This window comes from Ambystoma mexicanum, chromosome 10 (genome assembly GCF_040938575.1).
Source record: "Ambystoma mexicanum isolate Mex_15411 chromosome 10, UKY_AmexF1_1, whole genome shotgun sequence".
In the NCBI taxonomy this organism is placed as follows: Eukaryota; Metazoa; Chordata; class Amphibia; order Caudata; family Ambystomatidae; genus Ambystoma; species Ambystoma mexicanum.
In genome coordinates, this window is record NC_090932.1 from 1,642,701,247 (window position 1) to 1,642,713,969 (window position 12,723).

A 12,723-nucleotide genomic window follows, 5' to 3' on the forward strand; every position below is an offset into this window, starting at 1 on the left:
CCAGCTCCTTATCCTATCGATCAATCCTAGAATGAGCGATCGGGTGTGACCCTTATGTCATGGAACGCTTGTGGGCTAAATAATCGTAGAGCATGGGCCGCCCACCTTGACTAAGAGTGTCGTCCTGAGATCGTCTTAATCCAGGAAACCATGCATTTGGGCCCTATTGAGGTGGATGGCTATTATTCTCACATTCAGCCTGCCGTGAAGGGCAAATTGGGACGGCCATCTGGCGGTCTGGCTGTTTTGATAGATAAGGCTAGCAGAATCTCCTCCGTAGCAGTTTTTGCAGAGTACTCTATTATAGCAGTTCATATTAGCTTTCCTGCCTACGCTTCGAAGGAGATTTTGGTTGTCTTTATTGGAATAAAGCGGTGGCATCATTTGGTGAAGTATTGACTCAATTGGATAAAATCTTTGAGGACGCCTTTTCTAACGACCCTAAGATCAGGATTATTGTTGGGGGGAGAGGGGGTTTAATTCTATGTGTTTGGAGACGGGTGACCCTTACAATCTTCCTGATTTCCACGTAAGTGTGGCTTCTAGACTTAATGGGCAAAGATGAGTGGATTATTTCCTTACATGGGACATTCAAATAGTCCCCTCTAATTCAGGGAGGTTTGCCCATACCTGGACGTGGTCTTTGTCGCTCTCAGATTATTTCTTTGTCTCCACTACCCTCTTGCCTAATATTGATGGGATGTTTATATGTGATCTTGCTAAAGGGGATCACTTAGCTTTGAAGCTTACCCTGAATGAATGCGTAAGGCGTTTCCCCGCTAATCCTTCATTAAGCTTAGTTGTCAATGATAGAACCGCCTTATCAGTGAGGTGGGACTATAATGCATGCCATAGGTTGGCTGTCTATATAAGTGAGGACTCCTTGCTTGTTTTTGCAGCTTACAGTGGAAGTGATGACTGTGTTTTTGCCGAAAGACAAAACATAAGAATTCAGCAGTTGGCTCTGATACAGAAAACAAGAAATATAGTGCCCAGTTATCGCCACTTGTACAGTCTTACAGTGGTGAAGTTTCGTAACGCAAAAAGAAAAGCGCTCCGAGTATTGTCCTTGGGGAAGTTTCATTGGGCCATCTATCACCAATCGAAACGAAGAATTAACCAACGGTATCGAAATCATATACAAATGATGAGGCATGAATTAATGCTGGGTGATAATCAAAGTATGTTTCACCACCTTTTAAACTGTGACACTAGACAGGTGTGGTCTATGCTGCGAGCTATGGCTGACCCCGGGGAGCTGATAAAGGATGCTGCGGTTTCTGCTGCTACCTGGGTCAAATTCATACAAAACAAATATACACTACCCACGCGATTTGCTGGTGTCCCATTGTGCGATTTCCAATCTTTGATACTGAGAAGTTCCCTTTGGACGGCAGATGACCATCAGGGCTATATGTGCTATGAAGAGTTCTCGGGCCCCCGGCCCGGATGGGATCCCTCCGTGTGCGATTAAGTCTTACCCACTTTTGTTGGGTAGGATCCTACGAATCACATTTGACAGCATTTATAAAAAGGGGCTGATTCCTCCATATTAGTGTGTTGCCATCATTATCCCCATTTATAAAAAAAAAAGGGAGTTGGGACAACCCCAATAATTTCAGACCTATGGCCCTGATGGATGCGTCCGCTAAAATATTCACTTTATTGTTACTTGAGACCCTTCAGCACTACATAGTCCACTTGGACCTACTCCCACGACCGCAAATAGGCTTTCGCAGATATATGGGATGTCCACTAAATGCCACCATTGTGGCCCATGTATATGCTCCAACCAAGACCTCACGTACTGTCCAACATACATGGCTACCTGACTTCCGCCTTTGATACGGTCATACATTCGATCTTGTGGGAGAAAATGATTGCCATGGGTATCCCGAGCTACTTAGTGGCAATGATTGCTCTCATTCATCAAAATACCAACTATAAGATCAGGATGACTAAAGAGGGGGTTATGACGGATTTGATTCCAACTGCCATAGGACTTAAGCAGGGATGTAACCTGGTCGCTATTCTTTTCAACGGTGGTCAGTCATAATGTAGAAGACAATGTCGAAAGTCAAAATGTCAAAAAAAATGTTTAGAAAACAATGTTGAAAACCAATAATGTCTAATTTAAAAAAAAAAAATATATATATATATATATATATATTTAAAATGTGTAGAGTATGAGGGGTGGGGGGTGTTGGATGAGGGGGGTTGGGGGGGACCCCCCCTAGTAAATGATACTCTTCTTGTTTATGTATTTGATAGTGCTAATTGACATTTTTTTCGACATTTTTTTTTTCTAAAAATTGACTTCATTATATCTATAGGTTTTCGATATTGTTTCCTACCTTTTTTTCAACATTTTTGTAAGTCGACATTTTTTTTCCTACATTATAACTATAAACCCTTTTCAACCTATATATAGCGGATTTGGAATCAGCCTGGGATGCGCCAGTTATTTTCCCGATTAAGTTGGGCAAGTTAACAATTAACTGGTTGGGTTTTGCAGAAGATCTTTTATTTTTGGATCGCACTCCCTTTTGGTCTACAGACGAAATTAACTTTATTTCAGAATTATGCCCATAAAAACAATCTTTTGGTAAACCCAGCCAAATCCTTTATTGTCATATTTGCAGATGGGAAGAGAGCAACAGCTAAATTCACATGGACACTCAATGAGGTTGTAATACCCAAGGTTCAATCTATAAGACACTTGGGATATCAGTTAGCAGACAACTATTCGGTAACCATGTGGAAAGAGGTAATTAATATAAAAGTGAAAAAATGACCTCCCAAATGAAAATAATTTATCATCAATATAGTAAACTTTCTGTTACCATGCATACAGTTCTACCTATTAAAGGTGGAACCTATTATTTTGTTTGCTTTGGATATCTGCACGTTAGACATGGAGGATTTTCTGGATCGCATACAAGGTTTATTGTGGAAAAAGGTTCCTGGGCTAGCAATGTCCATTCCTAACCTCTTAATCTGTCATGAATTGGGCATATTGCCTTTATCGGTCAAATGGCATTGGCGTTTGTTGAACGGTTATACCAAAATGTTAAGCCCCCCTAAACAATCTTTATATGTAGATCTGGCAGGACTATTAAGTGAAGGACGATTGCCTTCATTCATTAGATTTTAACTTAAAATGGAAAAAATGTTGGACGATGCTATGATTGATAAAGATGAATTAGTGCTTGGTACGCCTGGGGGTAAAAGGAAATTCCAAACCTTTTATTGGTGTCTTTTGTTGGATAAAATAGGTCAGAGCAAGGCCTTCTATGAGTGTGCCAAATTCGCTAGAAATTTCGGTGATCGTGCCGGCTACTTAGAGATTTTCCCGTGTAATATTGCCAGAAAGCTCTACCTAAGATTTAAATTGAATCAATTAAAGACCAATGAAAGACTCTCACAATGGCGAAATGAAGAAGCTACTTCTATATCAGGGAGATGCCGTTTCTGTACCCAATTCAGCGAAGTGGAAACCCTTAAACATCTAACCATGACCTGCCCTTTTTTTGACTCTCAGCGGGTGGCCATTTTTAGCTCATTTTGGTATTCTGTTTCTACTACATGGAAACCATCGTAATGGGAGCGATGCATGTGGGGTACCAGCCAACGGCTTTTGATGAGGTTAACCCAACTTTTTTTTAAATTATTGATGAAGCATTAGTCACAAAAGCAGACAAGGATATGTCGCAACCTTTCTACTCTGGGGAGGAGTTCTCTTACTGTTGAGTCTTATTATCCGGAACTGATTAATTGAGAAACTATGATCCCTTAATGAATAACGTAATCAGTTGATTCAATATCCAGTCCATCAAATGTTTTTAAGTTGTGTATGACAAGTAGCCTTTGGTGGCCTGGTCTTGTTTTGACATCGCTTTTGTATGATGAAATGAGAAGCAGTTTTTATACTTTATTTGTAGTGTTGAATTGTCTTGTGTGCTCAAAGATGTATTATAATTGTTTATATTAAGTTATATATTGTTTTTATGTACTTAATCATTTTGTAAAGGTTTTATTAGACCATACACAAAAAAACAAAATCTTGCTACTGTTGGCTTCTGTGGTCCAGCATTTTGTGGGCCTAATGGCTCTGTCTGTGTCGCTGTAAACCTATTCCTGTTATCAGGGCATTTGTAAGCAGTCCTTCGATCAGGAACTGGAACCACCACTACAACCTCGAACTGTGGACTTATCTTTGGGACGCATGATCTTTTTCTACCTATTCGGGGACTTTGTGCGTCCAATCCATCACTGTTGGCTGTCTTCACTACCTGGGTGCTCTGTGTTCAGACCTATTTCCCTGTAGCTCCTTCTCTGACCGTGTTGGTCACCTCTGCAGCCTTCCATCTCCAGACCTCTAGTTGTTCATCCTTTTGGTCTTGATCCCGTCTGTTGTGGTTCTTCCTCCTTGGTAGCCCGAAGGTTGCCTCTTCTGCAGCTCCCCTAGAGGTCTAGCTAACATTTACCTGCATTGACTAGCCACGTTCATTTCTTCTGTTGATCGTTGATAAATCATGTACTGATTTATTTTATTTTTTTTAAAAAAATTTAAGTCTTTGTAAAGTGCACACTCAAATGATTCCATCATTTATGTGCTTTTATGTTAACAAACTGTACTAGATCGAAGTCCACTTGCTCCGCCACAGCTGCATCATAAGTGTGCGAGTCAGGAGTAACTTGGCAGTAACACTGACTAGCATGGATTGGTGTTTGAGGACTGTGAGAAACCTGAAGGTGTCTCACTTGCAATCACCGGGGTTCCAACCTTGACTTCAGAGAAGAAAAGCCAAATGGTTCATCACAGCCGGTGAGTCGAGGGGAGAGCCTATAAGAGACCGAACTGTGTTGAACGAAAGTAGCAAACGGCTATTGAACTGTGAAAGAGTACAAAGAACTTTGACACCAGAAGGAGTAAAACAAGCAAGGGAAAAACCAGCAACAGAGGAGTTGGGCACCACGTGGGTGCTCGTTCTAGAAACTCTCGGCGATTACCCGATTGTTGAAACTGCCGTTACCAGAAGGCCTTGGGAAAGGCGAGAAAGGGGTCAAAGTGGTAATAAAGGGGTCCAGTAAAATCCTCTGTACAGTCGAAAGTCTTTGACCGACAGATGATTGTGAAGTTAAGAGATGTGAATCCCGTAACTTAAGAACTGATTGAGAAATAAAGTTGGCAAGAGTGAACCCGAAGGAGGGATGTTCACAGTCAACTGTTTAAAAGGACATTAAGATTCGTGAATGTCGCAGATGAAATTGTTGCAAAGCCGTCGTGGATCCGGCTGATGGAGGCTAAATGGCGAGTAGGGTATTGAGCCTGGAAGAGGGGGACCCAGGGGTGGAAAATCACCACCGAGCCATAATACACCTGATGGAGGGAAGCTGACATTAGAGAGGGGTCTGAGCCTGGAAGAGGGGGATCCCATGGTGAGGAAGCATCACCCAAAGTGCAACCAGAAAATAACTTTTGTTGAACTTCTGTTTTGGTGAGTTGAACCGATCAGGCCCTCAGAAATAAGAAAACTTGGGTCCTGATATCATTCCAAACATTTAGTAGATCTGCAGCTCGGAAGAGGGGGATCCATGGGTGAAAGGTAATCACCGGCCGTGTATACGGAAAATAATTTTTTGTTTTTATTTCTAAACCCATCAGGTCCTCGGTGGCAAGAGAATTTTTGTAGAAAAGACACTTAACCACTGAAGGCACCGATTGCTGAGAGCGGAACTGTTGGCTTGTGCTGGGAAAGCTCGAGTGTGTGCTGTGCTCCAGAATCCTACCTTCTCCCGTGTTTAAAACGTAGGGAAGGGAGACTCAGGACTACCACATCCTGAATTATTTATGAACACTTCCTTCCTTCTTTCTTATGAACATTATCCCACACTTCCTTTTGTATATAGTGTAAGGATTGGCAATAGATTCTTTAGCATAGGCCCCTTTTTATTTGACAAGATGCCGCTCGGACTGCCTTCTTATTGTTTGATGGTAGAAGCTTGCTCCCATCTTAGATTTAGGTTTTGATTAGGCGTTTTTCCAACCTACCTATACAGTTTAATAAATACCCTTGAACTGTGATCATGTGTGTCTCTTTCCTGTTGACACCATGAGTTCCTTACAGGACATTAACAATAGATCATAATTTTATCTTTTGCACCTGTTGGAAGCCATTAAAGATATACAAATTTGAAAATGTTAGTATTGGTTTTTCTTTTCAAGGGCTTGTGCTGCCCTCAATGCAACAAATGCACTGTTTTGAGAAACTGCTGGTGTTCTTCATTATAGTAGTGCTTTCTTCAAATTAATGCTGCAGTTTTGTTACTCAAGCAGCAGCCATGGTCCATCTTGAAGGTTTACTGCTGAAAGTGGGCAGCGCCACGACATTGAGCAACTGAATTGATGTGCACATTACTTTGGCTGCCTGTATTTTGTGTGGCTTCTGCATAATAAATGCATAGAATTTGTCTCTGCCTAAGCAATGTCACTGAACTATCATGGTTCTTAGATGGTGGCTACAGTAACTCCATTTCTTTATGCAGGCTTTTACTGGATCCGGAAATCGGTTGGATGGAAAAACAAAAGGCATAGAGCCGAGCCCTTCGCCTATCAAACCTGGAGACATACGGAGGTAGGTTCTACAATCTGATATAGTCCCACATCTTTGATTTGGTAAAACCCTGACTTTTTGCTGATTGTCCACATGGGCACTTGACTCTAGCCCTGAATTCATCAGATCGAGATCAAAACTCTGAGCATCGCATCCGCTGTGCACAGAAAACACCAATCTCCTAGTTCTCCTGAAGAGTTGTAGAATGCGGCTAGGAGGTTGAGGCTTTTCTTACTTGGTGTCTCTACTATGACTTGGCATCCCATATGAACTCTGGATGACAGCTGAGCCGTTGTTTTGTAAATCTTTGATAACATATGTTTTTGGTTTTTTTTTCTTCAAAGAAAGTAGTAAACTTGTGGATGAAGTGATGTCAGGGTAGCGTACTGCTTACTTTCATTAGTGCTAGTAGACTTGTTGGAGTGATAGGTGTTCACATGCTTATAGAGTGTAGTAGCTTCTCATTACCCCATGAACTAATATGCACTCTAAGGGGCTGCATGACTGTTGGAGACCATTTCCATTTCCTTCCCCAGCAAGGGGGCCATCCACCACCTTCCGGGGGCTATATGCTGGGCAACCTCTCATCTACAAGGTTATCTGCTGAGCGTACACCTCCCAAACTGTCTACAGGAAAACTGCAATTGGCTAGAAGTCCATTCTGTGATCGGACCACAACCACAAGCACTTGTGAACTGGTATAACCCCACATCCATTGTCAATACACTGGGCAATCCTAGAGTACTCTTGTGTTCGACAAATCACCACCACCAAGACACCTTGCGTCGCATTAACCCACCAATAGGGGACATGTGCTCTACTACACCCATCCCCATTACCAGGACGGCACACTGTAGGAAATCCCACCTTAAAGAACAGTGCCCTGGCCAATTTCCTGACACTGACTGGTTGCACGATCCTCAAAACACCCATGTGCTGAGCAAACCTTAACAAGAGGCCATGTACTAGGTACACCATATATCTTGGGCAGAATGCTTCTTGCCAATCACGATAGCTTTGGGGTCCGTTATCTGGGCAATTTCCCCTCCCCCTTCAGGAACTGTATTTTAAGCAAATAAACACCTGCATAAATCAGATGTTGGGCAAAACACCAGCACAGTGTCCAGGCTCATGGCAAACACAAAGAGGACATGCACTGTGTCACCCCTACCTCCCCTTGCACCCACTCGAGAGTTGCAGCTCCCCATTCCACCTGAAAAGGGTCTGCGTATGCTGTGTTCGTACTGAAGTTGTTCCAGAGGCTCTCGGTGTGCACCTTTAGTACTGTTGGATCCATGAGAATCACAGGTGGGACATGTGCATTAAGCACTATATCAGTGATCGAAATGAATGCTTCTAGGACAGCCATTTGTCTATTAACTATCATTCTGATACTGTCTGGTCTAAGGAGTGGATGAATCTGAGTAAAAGGCTGCCCCAGGGGTTTTGTTTTGGACAGTCATTCATATTTTCTTTATCGTCCACAGAGGCATACCCAACTATGACTTTAAAATTGGGACACTCACCTTCATCCGGAATTCACGCCCCCAAGTCAAGCGAGTGGAAGAGGTGAGTAAAGTTGTGCATCTGCATGAGCCCTGCCTGCACATTGACATGGTTTTGGCTGCTGGCCAACATGTGGACTCCAGTCTGCCCCATTGAGGGTTGTTTAAAGGAATGTGACCCTATCCCAAGGAGCTTACTCTGCTAGACTAGATACCTGAAGGCAGCGGGGTTATCAAGAGCCACCTCCTGCACATTCCCGTAGAGCGTGATGGGTCAAGCTGTGCCAGTAGTGCTAGTTGATGGTGGCATTACCAAGACACCTCCCTCAACTCTAGCCAGTGCATCCTCATGTAATTAAGATCTGAGACTGGGTCCTCCAACTCATACCTAGTTGAGGGTTGTCCCTCAGTGTGCCCATGTTCCTGCCTTGAGATATCCTCCCTGTTATGGGTGTGTCCCATTCAACGTTCCTAGTCTCTGCCCCCTACTCCTTTTAGATTTTACTACAACTCCTTCAACCTGTGCCACTGCCCACTCTCCTGATTTTGGTTTTCCCTTTAGCCACAGTAACTCCTGCTCCACTATACTAACTTCTGTTACCATTTCCACTTTTTGTCCTTTTCTAGTACTCAGCTTTTTTATTTTTCTCAATTCCGTACCCATACCTGCTTCTCCTACTCGTCCCATATGTACTTGCATTCTAACTTTTGCTGCCCATGGTCTTTAATGCTCTTGCTGTCCAACTTGCATGCTTTTTAAATCAGTTCAGCCCTATGCACTCTTCCCCCTCCTATTTTGATTTCTCTGTGGGTTCTTTTCCTACTTGTTCTTCACCAATTGTTTCCACTCTGCATTGCTCTGAATCCAAATAACACCATTCTCACAGCCCTACTCCTCTTTCCATATTTTATATCTAGTCCAGCCACCCTAAAGCTCTCTCCAGCTTTAAATCTATTGCACACACCCCCATCTTCTTTTATTTCATTAATCTCATGCACCCTTCCCCTGTATTCTCATATTTACTCCTACGTCTTAACTTCTTCCTCTTGCTCTCTTTTCTACCATACCTGCTATGCCACCTACTCTCATGCTACATCTTCATTCCAGTTTATCCTGCTTTCACAATTTGCACTTGTTTTTCCCCCCCTCCCTCCTTTCCACCCTGTACTTTTTTCTCCTCTTTAGCCTGTGGCTCCTGTTCCCAGTTTTGCTTCCAGTCCTTCCTCTACATACTTCTGTTTAGTCTCAAAGTCCTCTTAAGGGGCTGAAAGACCTATTATTCAAGCTGTATACAAAATAAATCCAGTCTCCTATAAATGTAAGCCACCAAATCGTTAGGGTTGATGTTGCCATTGAATGTCTTGTGGGAGGAGACAATACTTTGAAAGAACCACCACCACAGATCATCACTTGCTTCTATTCTTTATTTATCCCACAGTTTGTGACACTTATTTAACCTCCCCTGGTCCTACCCCTTTTATTTCCGTCTTGATCTTCGTACCTTCAATATCCCTTGCTTTGTATTTTCTTGTATCTCTACTCTCCCATCTCACTCGGCTTTTGCCGCTCTCTCGGTGGATGATTCTGCCTGTCTTTTCTGCTTCTCTTTCTACTTCTCTTGACACTCTCTAGCGCCTTTCAAAAAGCTCTCCTTCTCAGCCTGGGCTTTCTCCGTATTTTTGCTCCGTGCGTAGAGCTCTCCGTCACCTGAAGCGTCGTTGGCATGAATCTTGATCTGTCGGATGGCATGTCCTTCTCTTCCTACGATACTTTATATGATGAGGCACTCTTTTCTTTTTAAACGTCTATATTATTCTGATCTCTTGCACTCTCAATCCTCCCACCCTTGTCTTTTCTAATCCCTCTCGCCTATTGTCTCCCCGCCTGATCACTCCCTTCTTTTTACACTTACTGCATCTGACTTTGCTCATTTCTTCACTTCTAAAGTGAATTCTCTCTTCTGCTATTCCCTTTGCTCCCCAGTCTTCACCCTGTTCTGTTTCTTCTCCCCCTCCAACCCCCTGCTGCGGTTCTTTCCTCTTTCTCACCTATCTCTTAATCCAACACTTCCTTACCCCTCTCTCAGGCACATCCCACTTTATTCGCCTAAAGATCCTGTTCCATCTGATCTCATTTCTAAAATCTATCCTTCTCTCAATTCTTACATTACTAGTCTTAACATTTTCTCTCACTACTTCTACTTTTCATCTTCTATTTAAACCTGCAATCTTGCTTCCTGTTCTGAAAAAACCTTCTTTGTATCCTGCCATTCCTTCGAATTTCCGTCCTATTTGTCTTCTACCCATCTTTCTAAATTACTGGAACATCTAGTCTAATCTCGGGTTTCTTCCTTTGTCACTCTTAATTCTATTCTACCTCGCTTTCAATCTGGTTTTCGAGCTCTTCACTCCATGGAAACCGCTCTTTTATCTGTTTGCGAATCTCTCCTTTCTGCCCGATATGCAATTCTATTCTAATACTTTTGGACTTAACCGCTGCTTTTGACACGGTGGATCACCCATTACTCCTTCTTTCTCTTTCCTCCTTTGGCTTTTCTGGCTCTGTAATTTCATGGTTTCAATCCTATCTTGCTAATCGTTCCTACTCAGTATCCTGGGCTGTTGTTAATTCGGATACCCTTCCTCTTCTACACGGGGCCCCACAAGGGTCTATCCTTGGTCCATTTCTCTTCTTTGTATACTTCTCCTTTTGCTAAGATTATCTCTTCTTTTGGGTTGTCGCATCACTTTTATGCAGGCACCCAACATTTTCTATCCTTTTCTTCTTTCACGTCTGATATACACTCAAATCTTTCTGCTTGTCTTTTCGCGATCAGAACTTCGATGTCGGACCATTTTCTCTTCCTTAATCCATCTAAGACTGAAGTTTGCTTTATTCCCGCCAATACTATTTCCCCCCCACCACCTGTGTCCCCTCAATTTGTTTTTTTTCCCCTTCGCATCTGCCCTTTCCTCTGAAAGCCCCCAACCTTGGTCTTCATCTTGATACTAATCTTTCCTTTGCTCCTATCTCAATTGCTTCTCGTTCCTGCCGCTTTCATCTTTTTAACATCCTGAAAGTTAGACCTCCCCTTACCTTCAGTGCTACGAAGCTTCTAATTTCTTCCTTAATTTTCCCTCAATTATTCTACTGTTCTGTTCTTCTTTTTGGTCTTCCCGTCTAGCTCTAAATCTATTTTCAATTACTCTTTCCGTCTCTTGTATTCCCTACTTATTTGTGACTCAATTTCCCCTTCCTTGGACTCTCTCTGTTGGCTACCTTTTCACTCTCAGCTTAAATTAAACTTTCTGTATTGTATTTAAATCTCTTTATGGACTTGCTTCCATCTACCTTGCCTCTTGTGTCCTTATATGTCCCCTTATCGGACTCTTTGTTCTCAAACCCACTTTCTTTTAAACGGTTCCTCGTCCCCCTTGTGCCTCCTCGCGTTTGTTTTGTCTCGTCTGGTTCCTCTTTTCTGGAATGCCGTCCCGTTCTCCGGTCTATTCATTCTCACTCCACCTTCCGTTCTGCCCTAAAGACCTCCTTACTTCTGCCTTAATTGCATTGAGTTTTACTGTAATCTATATTATTTTATTGTGACCCCCTGCTCATTTTATTGAACTGTAAATTTGGTTTTGTACAGGCGCCTTGGCATAAGGCGCTATATAAATAACAAAAACAAAACATACACAGATATTACCATTGTCTGTCACTCTCGCTTAAGTATCAAAGAGAACCATTAATTGCCCCATTGTACACTGTGTGTGGGTGACAGTAACTGCTTCAGATGTTGGGTCACTTTTTAAATGGTCTCCGAGTCCTGGACAAGTCCTATGATTTGGGGCTCTCTGTCCCAATGCAAAGTTGTGGTTGTTGGAACCCGTTTTAATGTTCATGCTCGTTTGCCCAGCTGGCCATAATGCATTTCTTCTGTTTCCTTCCTCTTTCAGGATGATGCTGCAAGGTTCATTGCATTCTCTGGCGAGGGACAATCCTTGCGTAAGAAGGGACGAAACCCATAAATCATTGAGCCTTAAGCTAACTGTAGGAAAAAAAGAAAATAAAAAAAAATGTAAAAACTGCAAGATCCTGGCCTTTTTTTTATTTCGCTTTGTGTTCAAGCGTGGATGAGTGGAAGGGATGTATAAAGGGTGCACATAGCTTTTTGCTTTTAGAGGGATTTGGTTTATTCGTGTTGGGGAGATTTATCATGTTAGGCTTCATTCACCTCACCTGTGGGACCCCCAGCACTTTTTGCTGGACTTCTGGACCTTTTTCTGACATCCTGAATGAGTGGAGCCTTTTTCCACTCATTCATTCTTATGGGCTCTGTCTTTTGAAACTCTAGTCTTTGTACATTTACCTGTACTATGGGGTCCACCTTCTCCATAACTCTTAAAAGCATCTGCATTTTACTACTGCAGCACCCAGCTCTTTATGGGCAGTGCTCCTTTGAGATTCGTTTCCTTATCCTAAAGTAACTACAGTTCTTAAAGATGGGGAGATATTTAGTATCTCTCCTAAAGCGTTAGTCTGAGAGATTGGCCCACACTATTTTATGTGGAGTGCCAAAGGGATACATAGTATCCCCCTTCTC

At 42.6% G+C, this 12,723-nt stretch overlaps 1 protein-coding gene across 1 annotated transcript in view; it reads left to right on the forward strand.

Moving 5' to 3' along the window:
- The window catches only part of UFD1 (ubiquitin recognition factor in ER associated degradation 1), a 125,759-nt gene extending 113,548 nt beyond the window's left edge, over positions 1-12,211 (forward strand). Inside the window, exons 10-12 of the mRNA XM_069620056.1 lie at positions 6,550-6,638; positions 8,105-8,186; positions 12,077-12,211. Of these exons, the coding sequence (XP_069476157.1) occupies positions 6,550-6,638; positions 8,105-8,186; positions 12,077-12,148 (243 nt within the window). The 3' untranslated portion in view covers positions 12,149-12,211. The remainder of the gene's footprint in view (positions 1-6,549; positions 6,639-8,104; positions 8,187-12,076) is intronic.
- Positions 12,212-12,723: the final 512 nt, after the last annotated feature.